At 42.1% G+C, this 16,691-nt stretch overlaps 1 protein-coding gene across 1 annotated transcript in view; it reads right to left on the bottom strand.

Annotated features, from left to right (window-relative positions):
* Nucleotides 1-10,931: 10,931 nt before the first annotated feature.
* The window catches only part of CLIC6 (chloride intracellular channel 6), a gene marked incomplete at its 5' end in the record, with an annotated part of 31,666 nt that continues 25,906 nt past the window's right edge, over nt 10,932-16,691 (bottom strand). Inside the window, 5 exons of the mRNA XM_010000431.1 lie at nt 10,932-11,354; nt 12,751-12,932; nt 13,896-14,002; nt 15,476-15,601; nt 16,041-16,150. Of these exons, the coding sequence (XP_009998733.1) occupies nt 11,193-11,354; nt 12,751-12,932; nt 13,896-14,002; nt 15,476-15,601; nt 16,041-16,150 (687 nt within the window). The remainder of the gene's footprint in view (nt 11,355-12,750; nt 12,933-13,895; nt 14,003-15,475; nt 15,602-16,040; nt 16,151-16,691) is intronic.

The raw sequence follows: 16,691 nt of genomic DNA, 5'->3' as shown, positions 1-16,691 counted from the left end.
GCATCCAACAGGTAAGGTCTGCTTTAGTGCAGGATCACAGTGCTGTCCTTTGATACGTCTCAGTAGGATACCAGTCTCCTATCATGGGTATAATTGTTAAGTGGGCTGGTTGGAACAAGACTTGATAGATCTAAGTAAAAAGAATTTTATAAGATTTTTGTATTATGGTAGGGATTGCTAAGATATGAAGCAAGATACTCTCAGGTGGAATAACTCTCACAGCTCCACTGAAGAAATCGGCTTGCCAAAGATGTTTCATTTAGGAAACAAAAAGTGCCAGGTAACTTTTGAGCAGGGTAAAGTTCTTCCTTATTGCTTTGAATGTTGTCTTTAAATGTGTTTTTCTGAAGAAGCGGTCCCTGTATGATTATCTGTGTTTTATGGGAAGGTATTTTGGGAAGGAGAGATGAAACAATAAAATTTGCTCTACTAAAAAGCTCATATAGGTATGCAAGTTTTCAGATTTCAGATGTTTCCCTTTCAGAGTGTTGGAGACATTTCTCTCTGATGAAATGCAAAAATGAGGAGACCAGGCCCTGAAAAAACCTCACTCCAAGCAGTAAGTCATTGCAGATGTTTTTTGAGTATTGTAAGGGCACTTCATTTATTGATGTTGGTTCTGAATGTTTTACTTGTAGTACAACTTGTCGTGTCTTTCAGCACCGGTGACACAGCATGAGTCAGATGTTAAAGAGATAATGATCGTATCTGCAGGGCAGAGGTCATGTTTCAGTATAACTAACTGGAAGCAAAGCACACTCAGGGAGGTGAAGGAATTTAAACAAGAAACAAACCTACAAGCCATAGGTTTTCCATTGACTTCTGTTTGGACCAGTGACCTCTTGTTTTTAAATCATAGAAGAGGCTAAATAGTTTCTTTTTCTAACACTTGAAAGTCATGTTCCTGCTTCAGAAGGTGAATGTTACGCAACCTGATTCACGTACACCACAGGACAGTGCTATAAATGAGAGTGTCCTCACTATTTTCTAGTGTGTCAGATCTACCATCTACCTGGTCAAACAAGGATCTCTCTTCAGTTATAAACTTAGGTTCAATATTTGTCAATATTTGTCCATAAACCTCTCATAAAACTTTTCCACAAAGTAACAGGGAATCCATTTTAACTTAATGGGAGCTGAAAGCATACAGATGGAAACAAAGAACAGGATTTATGTGCACAGTTGAATGTAAGCTTTGTTTTGTTTTGTTTTGTTTTGTTTTGGTAACTGGAGATATTTAAATGAAGACCATAAGCCTGTGAGCCCTAAATGCTGCTCCAGGTCATGGCATAAACATCCTGCCATGAAAACTGGCATGAAATTTTCGTACTCTGCAAATGATGCTGTCGCGATCTGCGACCTATTTTATTTCCCTTTTGGAGTGATTTTAACTTACCAGGAGCTGCCGAGAGGTACGCAAGTGGCGCTCGCCTCTCACAGAGGAGCAGTGAGTTTCAGCACTGACTTGTAGTCATTTGCCCAATGCCCACTAATGCTTCTAATAAAAGCAGCCAATTCCCAATTAGAATTTACGAACACGCGGTTTATTGAGGGGAAAAATAAAACAATTTGGGGCAGGAGGCTCAAAGAGGGTAATCAAAAGGGACAGGGTCTTTAATATGTCAGTGATGACTGCTGACCTGAAGGGTATATTATGTTCGTGTGAGGAAAGGTCTGGTCCTTCACAAATGCAAACTCTGTGCAACAGAACCACCCAGCTAAACCCAAACTGAAAAGAGAGAGATTTGCAGCTTTCTCATGTCAAATTTGATAAATGGCTCAGCACAAGAAAATTTTGTCCAAATGTTTTGCTTTGTTTGTAGGCATCTGCGAAGCCTCTCTGCTCTGCAGTCAGCCAAACTAGACTGTGGTGATCCTTGTCAATGCAAGAGCTGCCACAGTGCCCAGAAGGGTTTTCTAACACATGTATGTATCATGAGTGTGCAGCTCAGTCCAAACTGCTCCAAGTTTATGCTTGTGTGACCCTGGTTGTCTGACTTGGGTATTTCTGTACCAAGACAGTTTCAAAGGTCCCATCAGAACACAGAACTGCTTTCCTGGAGACTTGAAAGAGACATGTATCTTGACAGGCAGCTTTTGCATAGGTGGAAAAAAAAAGGTGAAGTTTTACGGTAGTAAAGCAACTAATTGAGCACAGAGTAATAAGTTAACCCTCCACCAGGCTCTACTTTCAGTTAATTGCTCTCCAATTTAGCATTTGCTTTGGAGCGCACTGTAAGCAGTTTTCTGTCAGGTGTATCTATGTTGTTTCAAAAGCTTCATTTTAAGCAATATTGTTCATGAGATCAGACTGTATACACCCAGCTGATATACTGGCAAGTAAATAGTGAGTGCACTCCACTGTTTAGTGAATATGAAAAGTTGGTTATACGCCATTATATTATTGCTTCCTGTTCCCAGCTTTGGCCCAGTCTGGGTTATCTTCAGGGAAATGGAAAGTTGTAACTTCAAAGTGGTAACCAAGAAAGAGAGTTTTCAGGGTTAACTCTGTCTCCTACCTGATGCATAATGGTGTTGTGAATCTCCAAAAAGCATCCAATTACCAAGATGTCTGTCAGTCTTAACTGTATTAGGATTAGTAAAATGTTCATTGTACTACCAAGAAGTCAAAGCAGCCTAGTATTCACCTCAGCAAGTCTCAACAACTCAGTTGTTCATACCTTAATTAGGGATAGAAGTGATGCTGGAAGTGAAGGTAACCTTTGAGAGACACTTGGTAACACTACATTTATGGAAAGCTAGCTCTGCCAATTTCTCTCATGGACGCATCTTGTTAAATAATGGATCCTGCTGGAATGTGCAGAAAGCAGAATCTTCATCTTTCATAAGAGCTTCCAACTGTTGCATTTTTGCATTTCAGCTTATACCAAGATACATGGAAAGAAGTCAATATGGTGAGAACAGGCAGATGTCTTCTCTTATTTGTTACTCTAGTTGTTCTTTAATACTCATATAAATCTCATCATTATTCAGTAAAGTAAGCAACTGTGTTTTGTGTTCCCTGGATTGCCGGTGTTCTCAGTTTCTAGAGGCTGATATTGTCCTGTGTTTGTACTGTTTTGGACCTCAAGGTGTAAATTAAGGTCCATCTAATCCTTCATCTCAGCTGAGTAAGAACCTCCTGCAAATCAGTCCTTTACATGGAAAGAACTTCTGGAAGCCTTCGCTGGCAACCTCCTGGAAAATTAAGGGACATGGCACTTAAAGAATTAACCTTTACCTTATCTAACTAGTTGCTGGGTCACTTTGGTACCATGGGTAGTGTTGTAGAAGATGCTAGAAGTGCCTGACTTAACAGATGACTGGTGTAAATCACAGCTTTCTCACTGAAAGACTCCCCTAACATATATCCACAGGTAAGATGCCAGCTCAGTCTCTAAGACCATCCTTGCTCTGAGTTCATGCTACTCATGCCAAGTGTAGATGAGGCAGGCAACAGAGGTCAATCTATCTGGCCTGTGGAAACCATTGAACAGTAACCAGAGATTAGACACTATAGTCATTATCAAGTTGAAACAGATCTGATCTTATATTGCCAAAGGGAACAGATGCACAGCTCCCCATGTACTTACAAAAAGGTCTGCCTCAGGAAAGCTCTCAGGTGGTTGGAGCTGGACTGTAAGAGACCTCACTTCACCACAATTTGCCTCAGGTCTCTGGACCAGAAACGTTTTCTTTGTACCTCCTTCAGTTCTGTGGGTATGAAATGAGAGGAATAGCTTTCCTGTTGTGACAATGGTATTGTGGGTGTGCATATACTTCTGAGGCATTCAAATGCTACAGCAGTAGGGGAGCGTTAAGAAGCTGGCTAGAAATTGCTTCAACATTTTTTGGCATGAAATCTCTTGGGACTATTTTTTAAAAGACATCTCATTTTTAACTGGCTTTCCAACCTTTTAAAATGTCAACTTTACAAATGAGATGTTGTTTTTAATCCAGATGAATGATTTTGACTGATCCCCCATTAGATTTTATAATATAATTTAATGGCAAGTTCTTAAATTCAGAGGAGAAGAAAGGTGTTCCATTTACCACTCCTGATTTGGTCACATAATTTCTTACAAAGTAAAGTATTGTTCCTGAAACACTTTAGAGGCATATTCTTCAGTCAGTCAGATGGATAGATGGAGTTTGCATTCTGACAGAGTGAAGAAGCACAAAAACCTACAGGCATGGTTGGTGTGTTTATGTAAAACATTATTTATACCAGGTACATACAGTACAAACACTGCCTAGTATTCAGGAGGAATACTTTCATCTTCTCCTTTTCTATTTTTCTCTTTTCTTCTCACCCGTTCTAGCTCCTGTGCTTTGGATTTATATTCCCAGTAGACAGATAGATTGGGAAAGAGAATCACAAGTCACATTTTTATTTGTTTTATGATTTGTAATTAATTATTAGCCTTCTCCTAGTACAGAAGGCAGGCAAAACAGAAGAGAGAACACTTACCTCATTGGTCTGTCACATTATTTAAGACAGTTCATTCTTCCAGAGGCCTCATTCATTATTTTTTTCAGCTGACAAGATTGATAATGGTCTATGTACTTCACTTCAACAGCACTTCAACACTGTGTAACACACACTTGTGTACTGGAAGATTTAAAAAGCTGAGCAGCAAGAAAAAAAAAATTCCATAAAGTAGGCAGAGTAATGTTTTGAAGCTTTTTACATCTTGATGCCTTTTTCTGCATACTGAGTACCCCTCAGTCCTGCCCGGATTTGCCTTTGGGTGGCATGTCCTCATTCTGCCTCTCATACAGTGGGGTTCAAGCACAACATGAGCCATTCACCTCCTTTGTTTATCACACTGTGGGGCCAAATGAGTTTGTGTCCCCTTGGGCCTTTCTTTCTGTGGGCTTTGGGAGAGCTTTCAGCTCAAGATGTGCACTCAACTTGACCTGGCATGAGACCTGAGCGAGCAGCTCCTCTGCACACCGTAGGGAGAGGCTCTATGCTGCTTATGCCAGGGGCAAGAAACCCACTCTTTGAATAAGGAAGGTGGGGATAGAGACTAAAGCATTCCAGTGCCTTCCCACATTTATGTAGAAACAACTCTTAAATTGGTGAGAACCACCTTGCTGTGGTGTAAGGGGTGTGTCTACATTATACAAGCAGCCTGTTGTGGATGCCCCTGCTCCCGTGTGAAGCTAATCTGGACAAAGCCTCATCTTGGTGAGAAAACACGTGGAAACTTAGGCACTTTGGGCAGATGAAACACAAGCCTGCAGAGCCAAGATTACTATCTTCATGAGGAGGCAGGAACATGGTTAACTGCTACTGCTGCTCTCACCTCTGCAGCAGCTGTGGTTCAGCAGGCTACTGGTTTTATCATTTCATTGATGCAGTTATCTGGGTGTGCCTTTGCTACCACATTTCCCAAGGCACAAGCTTTATCTAGAAGGAGATGGGAGAGGGAAGGAGGAGGTAGGGAGAGACCTTCAGTTTAGTTTAAATTACATCCAAAGTGATATGAGCTCTATCAGAGGAAGGCTGACTGATACCAGCAGAGCAGCAACCTTCACTAAGACTTGTACTGATGCAATGATAGGACTTTCTATCCACATCAAAATGTATTATAATGAGTACTCTAACTGTATGAACACATCCTTATCACCTTGCAGCCTACTAGCCAGGCATCCTTAGAGGGGCTTGCAACACTGTCTGCTATGTGACAGTTATCTGTGACACACAGAGCCTTGTACGTTGTGTTAGGGGAATCTGACATGCAGCTTCCTCTTTGCAGCCTGTGTATGGTCTGAACCTTTGTATTTTTTCATGTAAGTATGGCTTGCTTACCTGGAGCAATTTACAACTGTTTCAGTGTCCTACAATGAAGTGAGATGGAAGATCTGTTCTTTGATTATTCCTATAGGCAAAGGAGCAGCAGAGTCTTCACCTCTAGAGACCCCTTGTCTTCCCTGCATATCATCACTTGAGAGGAGTGAAACTTTTAGTAGCTTGGTGTTGATCCTAAGGTGTTCAAAATGAAGAAGCTGGATGAAAGTGGTTGTTTTTCTTTTCTTCTCCAGGACTTCTAGGTCTCATTTCTCCTCTTTCATCAGTAAAAAGAATAAAAGGGGAGGGAATGATAGAAGGAAGAAACCCAACAAAAACAATTGCCTTCAGTTTTTGAAAAGAAATTTTTACTCTTATTTCCTCTCATTGGTTTGATTTAATAAAAAAGCTGTACAATTTTCAAATTTTGAAATAAGACTTTTGTTTCCCTTAGTTCATTTCCAGAAGAGATTTTTCTGTTTGCATTCTGCTCATCAATAAAAACATCTTAACCAGTGGGAGTCTTAATTTAGGCCAGGGCCTGGAAAAATTTAAATCCCTCACTTCATTGCAGTTTGCTAGTGAAGAAAAACAGAATGTTGGTCTGGGCCATGCATTAGCAACCAGCTTGCTTTACCACATTGCTGCTGAGTGGGGTCTGGGGTCTTTGTCACATTAGACAACTATGTAGTTCAGGGATACGATGCCAGTTAAGACTGCTGACGGAGAATTTAGTTGGGAGCCATGTAGCAAACCTCTGCTATCCCAGCCTGGCCATGTGTTCAAGATCTTACACCAGGAAACTCGGTTTGTAGGGCAGCAGCTCCCATGCGTGGTCAGTAAAGTGAATGTCCACAGAACCACTGTGAGCCTTTAAATAGCTTTTAACAGCCCATGGGGGTATCTGGGTTGGGTGATATCAGCATTTGGGGTGGCTAGTTGAGAGGGATGTTTGTTAACCTGGTCAAGGCTCTACCACGATATGGATAGTTTCTCTTTTCTTGAACTCTCAGGGTCATGCTTCTCCTTAGCAGTTAGTTGGTAACTGCTCCTTGACAGCTTAGAAGTAACCTTTCTAATAACCTAGGAAAAACCCTTTGCTTTTAAACTGAATTTCAACCAGTTGTAAGGAGCTTGTGAAATGTAGATATTTGCTTATACTCAAACAAATAGCATGTTGATACAGATGAGGGATACTAACTTGCTTTCATGAGGTTTATTTTTTCATTGCTTTGAAGCTATATTAAAAAAAAAAAAAAAAGAAAAAAAAAAAAAGAATGCATTGGCGGAATTATGTAACAGTTAGTTACCATGCATTTAATTTTATTTCAGTTTGCCTTTGGAAATACTGTGTTGAGCACAAGTAGTGTTTAACCTTTAAGTTGGTGGGTCCTGTTTCTGCTGGAGCTGAGAAAGAAAGATACAAATCTTGAAGAGTTTTCTACACAAGTAGTTGAAGAGTAATTAATAAAAATAACTGACCATATTTGCCTTATGTATATTAGGTGCTTAAAAGGGACACATAAAATTTTATTTAAAATGATAATGAAACAAAAACATCTTTTGTACAAGTAACATTTCACAGAAGACTACTTGTGCTAATAAGCATTTGGAAACCTATAGCTTCATCTCCACAAACATGCCTTTAAATAATGGAACATAATCTCTGCCCTGGCATGGGATTAAGCACTACAAATCTATGTCTAGGTAGTCCATCTTACTGCATGTCAAAACCACTCAGACTGCTGGTGATACCATTAACATCACAATTTGCGTTCTCTCTCCCTTTATCTCATCTAGTTTGTTCTCCAGTAAGTTGTTTAAAAAAATATATTTCAATGGTCTTTTAAAAATAGAATAACTCAAATGTAGACAAAGGTATTTTCTTAAAATAATGCTTTAAGACTCAGACACTCAGAATGTGTAGTAGAGATGGATTCATTTACTGTGGGATTGTGTAGACACTTTGGCTCACCCTATTCCAGGACAAATTAAGGTATTTCTGTTTTCTGATTTGCTGGATCATTCCTAGCATGTATCTACCCATATTTTCTCTCTGTGTGGCCTGAAATATGTGAATACTGACCATCATGTTCTGTTTTAGGTAGCATCATGTGTGCCCAACAATCCAGCATGGAGGGCTGGAGACATTAACTTCAGCTTGAGTAAGAGGAGTAAGGAAACCACAAAACATTAGGTTTCAAAACTATCCATGGCCACAAGCATTTCATTCAATAACCCCCCAAACACTGTCAGATTTTAAGGATAAAAACCCACCTGTTTGCTGAACGTCTGGAGCTTTATTTTCCTTCACCTGGCAGCACTGGAAGTGCAGGCATGTGATTCTAATGAAGCCTTAGAAAAAAAGGATAGGGTGAGGAAGGTGAAATGACCTGGAGGCAAAAAGAAGTTTCATGGTTTCTATGAAGCATAAACACAGACATAACATAGCAGCATGGTGTTTCAGGCAGATATGGCTCTTGCCCTTTCCAGTCAGCAAGGGTTATATTTATTCTAAATGCCATGTATTTTACTCACTTTCAGTGTCCCATGGGTCACCTGCACCCAGACACCTCCCGAGGCAGTCTGTGTGTGAGGTGGCAGGCCAGTGCCACCTGTGAAGTCCTGGCACAGCTCTTGGGTTCTTCACTGGTGACAACAAGCTGTTTTGTGGATGTGCCTTTTATAACCCCCAGGGATCTGTCAAGAGCTTTAAGTCAAAGGCAAAATTTCTGTTTCCCATTGTTCTGTTGTTTTCTTTATCAGGACATTTTATGGCTCTCCTCCTGTTAGTCTTCATTTCTTTACCTTAGCTTGAGGCTTCAGTTTGTTCTTTCCCTTCTTGCTATCAGATCTTTCGAATGAATTTACTGTGCCCTGTAGTGACTAACTTCTTCCTTTTTTTAAGCCATGTTTTTCTGCTTCTACTGTTCTTCTACTGTTTCACATGAACATTTTCATTCATCTTCACCAACCTCAAGACTTGTTTTACAGATGCTTTGATCTGTACCAAAGAGCATTGCTGTCTCCAACATCCAGGCATGATCTGGAGATAGGTAGTGTCCTCCACAATCAGTGTGGCCACCCTGTTTCCAGGAGGCAGAAAAGAGCCGTGCAGTACGGATGTGATGCACACGTTGCTACATGCTCTCTGGGCCAGAGAATAGCCCAGACTCTTTTTATTGATAAAAAACAGCCATAACTGTACATATGGTGAGAAGTAATAGAGGGCCAGGAGGAGGCTCATACATTTGGATTGCTGCAAGACCTGCTGAGCAGCATGGACAGTCCCTGGCTGCTTTGGATCATCCCAGGTGGATCTCGCTGAGACCAAACAATTACCCATATGGCCGGCTCCAAACCAGCTCGGATGTGGGAAAATCTGTGCCAGGTGGCTCAGTGGAGTACACAGTGGCCCTTTGATTTTTTCATTCAGCAATAATGGGAACAGCCAGCATGTGATTCTTCCAATATCTCACTGCAGGTCTGCAAAATACAGGATTCCTCCAAAATCAAAGCTGTGTTAATTTTTGCCTCTTATTTCTTAAAATTCAGGCCACTGTTGCAACACATCATACCAGGAAATTACCCAGGCAATGAAGACAGAACACTGTGCAAATTGCTTATGAATTTGTATATTTTCTATTTAAATTTGTAAGGCATATGAAAAGAGTATACAGATTTCATTTTTATATATCATATATATATATGTATGTACTTGAAAATACAAAGTAACAGTTAGTAATATGTGATAAGTGACTGCTCAGCTATCAACCCCAACAGGAGAGTTCACAATTGAGGGTGGGAGAGGAAAGGTATGGTGGCTGTTTCCTCTAAAGGCAATCTAAAACTGCATATTGAACAATGCTTGCAAATAATTGTGATGATAGCACATTTGCATCAGAACTGCGTAGCAAGATGAAGACCCTGCAGACACAACGTATCTGCCGATGATTATTACCATGAAGTAACACTTTGTTAGAAAGCAACCGCATGTTTGACATGGGCAAGGACAAATAAGTAGTTTGTAACTGTCTTTTTGTGGATATAGATGCTACAAAGGCTATTTCTAGCCATTTTCTCACCTAATTTGTTCATACAGGCAAAATCCATCCGAAGGAAACTTTCAGGTGACCTTGCAATTAAAGCATTGCACCCTCTACTCCTGTGTGCTTGCTGAGGACCTGCTCAGCAGAAAGCAGCTGTGAACATCACTTTTCATAGTCCATACACCTCTAATAATGTGTTCCCAGAGGCCAGGCTAGAGGGTGTTCCCCACCAGTACTAGCTAACTGGAACGCAGAGTCATGCAAGGCTGGAGGGGTTAATCCCATCCATCCCCCACCTAAGGCAGGAGGTAGATCTGCCTTGTTTCTGACAGATACCTATCTGATCAGCTGTAAAGCTCTCAGCAATGAACAGCTGCCCTGGTAAAGCCAATATGCTGGAGCTCAACCACAAAAAGGAAGTATATAAAGACTATTTCTTTCTTGGACCCTCTCCTTCTTTTTGCTTTCCAAAACTAAGTAAGTCATGGAAGGATGACAAAGAGATATCCTATGTCAGTAGGATCACCCATCTTCATGACACATTTCTTCTGTCTACAGTGACAACCAAGTCTTTCCCTCCTCCCTTGTCAAAGATTTATCATCAGATAGTCCATGGGCCAGTGACAGCCTGTGCCGCACTCTGGGAGCACCAGGAGGGAAGTTTTATGGGTTATGCAGCCCTGAAAGAGGAGAAGGCAGATTTTATTTAATTTCAAAGAAAACTCACACAATGTGAAAAGGATTTGTTCTTCATTGACCTGCCCTGCAGGTCTCTAGCACAGAGGACAGGGCTTCTGGGATATCAGATGTGGTCCCACCTACAAGCTGACCTTTCTCCTGAGTTAACCAGGGCATTGCATGGGCATCAGCTGCTGGCTTGTAGCCCTCTCAGGCTTGCAGAGAAGCAAACAGAAACCCTGCTGGCAACTGAAGTTTGGCAACAACTGTGAAACAGAAATCAGAGGCAGCAATAACGACAGGTTAAATGTGTGTTAGAAACAGGGCTATTTCTTCTCACAATTCAGCAATTTAGCATTAAGTCACTAATCTGCAATATTCCTATACTTGTGTTTCCCTAACTTCAACAAATGCTTTAATATTGACTGATGCCTTGAACTTGCAATGCACAACTGACATTCATGTGTGCAGACATCTGTACAGACACACAAACATACATACATAATTTAAGAATGAGCAAATAAAGCTATACAATGATTATCAAAGAAGGAATGGCCAATAGCAGAACTTTAAATTACACTGCAGAGTGTATCCTGGCTTCTTTTATTCTGTCTTGGCCAGTGCCCATCTAAATCTCAGAAGCAATAAAGAACAGAGGCATCTTCTGTTTACTTCATCCTCTTTGCAACATCCAAATACGCATACTCAATTTCTTGATCAGCAGGACAAGTGTTTGTAAATTCATCTCTTGCATATGCATTGTTCAAGTATCTTGAAATCCCTGTCATCTCAGGTGGAAAATCAAAATTTCTATATTTTTTTGCAACAACCTTTTATGAAAAGGAAAAAGAAAAATATCATTAGACACATGATCTGCAAAAAAAATCCCCAAATCTACTCGTTATGAACATTCTTAATTTTCAACATCTAAGCCTGTCATTATATGCAATGTAGAGGGAAAGGAGAAGGAAACACAAAAAAACCCTCCAGAAGACATGGGATGAAGAAAGCTAGCTAGCAAGCTAACTGACTTTAAAGGATTTTTTTGGTATTAATATTCTGCTAGAGCTACGTAGAGCTGTGTGGACCAGTTGATCACACCTGAAGAGATGAAGCTTAAAACAGCAAAGGAGCTAGCATAAACTAGAATTAACAGAATAGTCTTCCAGCAATAAAGCAGCCTACACTTGGGAGACTTTCACTGGAACAGAAAGGAAAAAAATGAATTAAAATACTAAATCTGAAATGTCTAGGGAAAACAACTACTGGCCAATACCTAATCCCTCACTGTCGGCCAGCAAGGATGGTGTGATGTTCCATCATTCTTCACACATTCACCTGACTTGAGGTGATTCTCCTTGTATTGGCTCTGCTGACCCCTGCTACCTCTCGTGCTGTGCTGTTCCTGAGCTTTGTGTGGGCATGGGAAAGAGCTCCTTCCCTTGCTGCTCTCTCTGGAATAGGTTTAACCAGGACATCTCTGGGAAAAGCTTTCACTCATGGAGGTGTCAGAAAGCAATTCAATCCACTCTTCCTCTGCCAAAACAGCAGTTAGAAAGGAAACTTTCTGAAGTGACCTTGTCTGTTTGAAAACCAGATGAACTTCCAGTGTGGTCTTTTCCAGAGTCTGGTTGGCTCCAGGGTAGCCCAGGGACAGGCTGTGACAACATCTAGACCTCTTGGTCACCAGGATTGTTAGGTGTGTGTGGATGCTCCACAGGCCTGTAAAAAGAAGCTGGGAGCCTTGGCTGGAAGGCAGTGGGTGGTGGCTACCCTGCCAGCATCATTGGTACTAGGGATGATATTCAGCTAAGCAAAAGTTTTGTACTGAAAGGAGACACAGGTGCAAACTTCAGGGTTTGCTGGCTTCTTGAATTAGCACAGACAAAACTGTTTAATTTTATTGGTTCATGGCACTTTGCATGTGAAACGCAAACGAAAACACTTCTCAACAGCACTGCATATAGCATGCACTTAATACTTGTGAGAGGTTTGGCAAGTGCAGTCACAGCCCAGATACAAAACCAGATATTCTAACTCAAGTCATCAATCTGAAGATCTGCCTAATCTGTGCTGTAATTAAATGTCCTTGTTCATTAGCATTCAGTGTCTGTACACAGCTATTGTGTGGCCTCAGAATAGATAAAGGATTCTGCTGCCTTTTAGAAAAGGACTTAAGCTCCTGTGTCACCCTTCTCATCAGGAAGATAAAAAACAAATACAAACCTTGATTATATGGAGCTTTGGTAGGAGGTTGCAATCTGCTAAGGTGAGCTCATCTCCATCCAGGAATTTCCGGCTGGAAACAGTGATCTCCTCAGTGCTGTAAGCATCAATTTCATCAGGCAAGGGGCTATTCAAATAGTTGTCCAGCTTCCGCAGGGCTTTAAGCAAAGATTTTTCCAGATCTAGGTTAAGACAATAAAAAGGTTATTCAAACCTGTACCAAGGTCTCTCTGACACCAAGCAGAAAGGCAACTCCCGAATCCTGTCTCCTGGCATCAACCCAGCTCGCAGACACCTTCCTATGCGAACTCCCGCAATTCCTTTATCCGAAGCTTAAACCTAATGCTGGGATAAGAGCTCTAAGTAGCCAAAGGGGGTTCTAAGCAAAACACAGACTGGGGCTGTATAACCAGAAATGGCTTCTCAAAACCCTTCTCCCGGGCGTGCTTTTGCGGCGAGGCCCAGCAGAGGGGCTCTGCCTTCACACTGACTCTCCCCTTGGGAACCATAGGGGAAGTGCTGGGGGACAGTGGGATGCCTCCTTGAGGTGTACAGGAAACTGGAACACGAGTCCTGTGCTTTTGGCTAAGCACAAAGGAGTGGGGTGGGGGCAGCAGGGGCTGGCAAAGGTTGGCTGGGGTTTCTGTAGGCTGATGGTGCTCGTGTGCCGCTGCAGAGAAGGAAGAAGGGAAGAATAAAGGGAAAAGGGCTGAGAGCTGGAGGGCAGAGCTGAGTTAATGCATGGTTGTAGTGAGGGTCCTGCTCTAGAGGGCCATGTCATGGGGCTAGAGTCCTCATTATTTACAGAAATGGAGTAGAAAGGGAAGGTCTCAGTTCAAGGGGGCTGTGCTTTTAGCAGAGCTGTGGGGAAGGTGCAGTGTCACAGGTTTTACAGCTGAAGAAATAAGGAGGAGCTGGAGCTCATGCTCTAAGGATGACAGTGGTATCTACAATAAGCTAACTCTGGGAGAGTGATTTTTTTTAAGGGAGTGAATAGGTGCAGATTTCCACAGCCTTTTTGCTCTGGAAAATAACTGTTTAACCTAAGCTGTAAATGGGATATCTTCAGCATAGTGTGCTAGAATTGTACAGCTCTAATTTCTTCCATGAACTCCTCAGGCTGATGAAAGGATGTCAGCACATACTTTCATTAGCATCTTTTCTTGGGTTCTTTATGAAAGCAGAGAATTTTGCAAACACATCATTTCCTGCAGAGTTAGACTCGGGGTGGTTTGGTGCAAGTTTGGGATACCTGAGAAGTAAAAAGAAACAAAAGTTACATGATTAGACTTTATTTTACTCTTCACTAATTATTTACTATGTTTTCAAGCTCAAAGAGGGTAGATTTAGATTAGATGTCAGAAATAAATTCTTTACTATGAGGATGGTGACACAGTGGAACAGTTTGCCCAAGGAAGTTGTAAATGCCTCCTCCCTGGAAGTTGTAAATGTCCAAGGCCAGGCTGGATGGGGCTCTGAGCAACCTGGTCTAGCGGGAGGTGTCCCTGTCCATGCAAGAGGGTTGAGACTATATGATTCTTAAGGTCCCTTCCAACCCAAACCATTCTATGATTCCATTATTATTTACACTGCAGTGTCACAATATACAGCCATACAAGACTCCCAAAGGGAACCATCCTGAACTACAAATCACTTGGCAAGTGCAAATTTACACCATAGTTACACTAGAAGGATGATGTCCTTTTCCTAAAAGAGAAGGGAAGTGACTGATGATGCTGCAAATGCTGCCCAAACAGCCCAGTGCCCCTCCCAGGCCTCTTCCACTGGTGATGGGGCTGCCACAGAGTGTGGCTTCTGCCATGAGGAGAATTGGAGGGAAAGTCCCTATTTGCAATAGTTGCTGCTCCTCCCAGCCTCCTCACCTGGCCATCTCCTTTGTAAGCAAGCTCAGAGTGGCCAGTCCAGAAGCTGTTGTGGCCAGGGACATACAGGAAGGGAAAAGAAGAGGGAAGCAGCTGCTTGCCAGGTCTAAGTCAGGTTTGGCTGCTTGAGAACGGAGCGCTGTGGAGGGGGCTGCTGTCCCAGAGGACAGAAGGCACCTGGGTTTGGTACACGCTGCTGCTTATGGTGGCAGTCTGGGGTCTGGGGAGAGGCAGGGAGAACTGCTGGGGTGGGGAAGGACAAGTCCGAAACCCAGACCCGGCTGCGGGCTAAGATGGGCCCAACAGGTCACTCAAAAGGAGCCCCAGCACATCTGCCTTGTAGGAGGTTTTCACTGCCCTTGTCTTTCAACCACCTGCTCCCAGTAAGAGCAATTATTTGTACAGTGTGAAGAGGGTAACTTCACACACGCACAAGTGGAGGAAAGCAGGTCAGGTTTCTGCAGCAGCATCCAGGTTCCTGGACATGCTTGCTGCAGCACAGTGGACATCACGCCTTGGGGAGTGGCAGTGGTGGCACAGCAGTGAACCTGGGACAAGAGGGAGGGCAGCCAGAGGAGCACAGCAGCATCCCAGGAACATGCTGGGCACACCCCCTGCAGGGTGCCAGGCTGCCGGGTGCTTTCACATCTGTCAAAGTTACACCTCCCTGCAAGCTCTACCATGGCAGCTGGACCAGGCCCCCTTGATCATCCCACAGGCAGTTCCAATCACATGCAGCTCATTGAGGGCCTGACCCACCAAAACCAAGGGGGTTTGGTTACTGACCCCCATCAAGGGCCGTGAGGGGGTAAAAGCAAGAGAAGTGATCAGGAATTTGGTACCGGGGTGGTGTCAGCTTTTCTTCCAAGAATTCCTCGATCTTGTTGACATCAGTTTTCACTTCACCATCAAACGTCATGAAGGGGGGGTTTGTTCCTGGAGCCAGGTTCTGCAGGTCAGCAGGCTTTCTAATGGGAGGAAAGAGACTGGCTTAATCACAACGGGAACCAGACTTGCAATTTCTCTACTTCACTGCAATTTCTCCTTTAAAATAGTAGGTTGCTCTATGGCTTTCCTGCCAAATAAAACATAGCCGGCTGCCTCACACTGGTGGTGTGAGAATCCACTAGCCTGTACCTGAATGTGATCTGAAATGCTTAAAAAAACCAAAAATCCCTTCTTTGTTATGTTACAGAGGTCTACTGCAAAACATTAAAATCTCAATCACTTGAAGTGAGTTAGTCCACTTCATACTAGTGAAGCCCAAAGAGGAATCAGGCATCTAGACTGTTACACATAATGCCAAGCCACGATGATAATTTCAAATCTACCCAAAGAGAACCAACCTTTAAAATCACCATTTTGGCAAAGTTGTTCTGAAAAGGAGAACTCTGGTTACAAACTCACCTTTTCAAATCCACAGTTGTGACGTTAAATATGACACCTTTTAGCCACAGAATCATAAAAAGACGCTGAGAGAATGGGCAATTTCCAATACTTTCCCCATCACTGCCAGCCTACAATTAAAAGAAAAAAAAAAAAAAAAGAAAAAAAAAAAGAAAAAAGGTATGCATACACCTGTGATGACAGCACACTGACAGCAGATGTAGTAGGAAAGCAGAAGATCCAGATCTGTTTCAAGCACATATAGCATATTGCTCATCTTTATTAATGCATATTTTCATGCAAAGTTTGTTTATATCTTTCTCCAAACATGCACATTGATAGGATGAAGACTCCCGTCATCTTGGAGACATAGTTTTTCATTAAAATACCTAATGAATATTGCCATAAGTTAGAAAACAAAATTGAAATCACAGCAGTCCTTCCAAAGGAAATTGTCTCCACCTCATTAGTCTATGTGAACATAAATCTACCTATGTCACTGTAAGATTGGAATGAGTTAAAACACTTTATGATCACAGGAAACAAAAAGAGAAAGATCTATCAGCATAAACTGAGAGGCAATGTTTAAAGCACTTAAGGGAACAAACAGAATAAATCAAATAATTAAGAATTTCAAACTAAACAACTGTGGGGGCCCCTGAGAAGGAGGGA

Source organism: Chaetura pelagica, unplaced genomic scaffold (assembly GCF_000747805.2).
Source record: "Chaetura pelagica isolate M959 unplaced genomic scaffold, ChaPel_1.0 scaffold244, whole genome shotgun sequence".
Taxonomy (NCBI): domain Eukaryota; kingdom Metazoa; phylum Chordata; class Aves; order Apodiformes; family Apodidae; genus Chaetura; species Chaetura pelagica.
The sequence above is the reverse complement of the archived record's forward strand: the minus strand, read 5'-3'. Positions and strand labels throughout refer to the sequence as shown.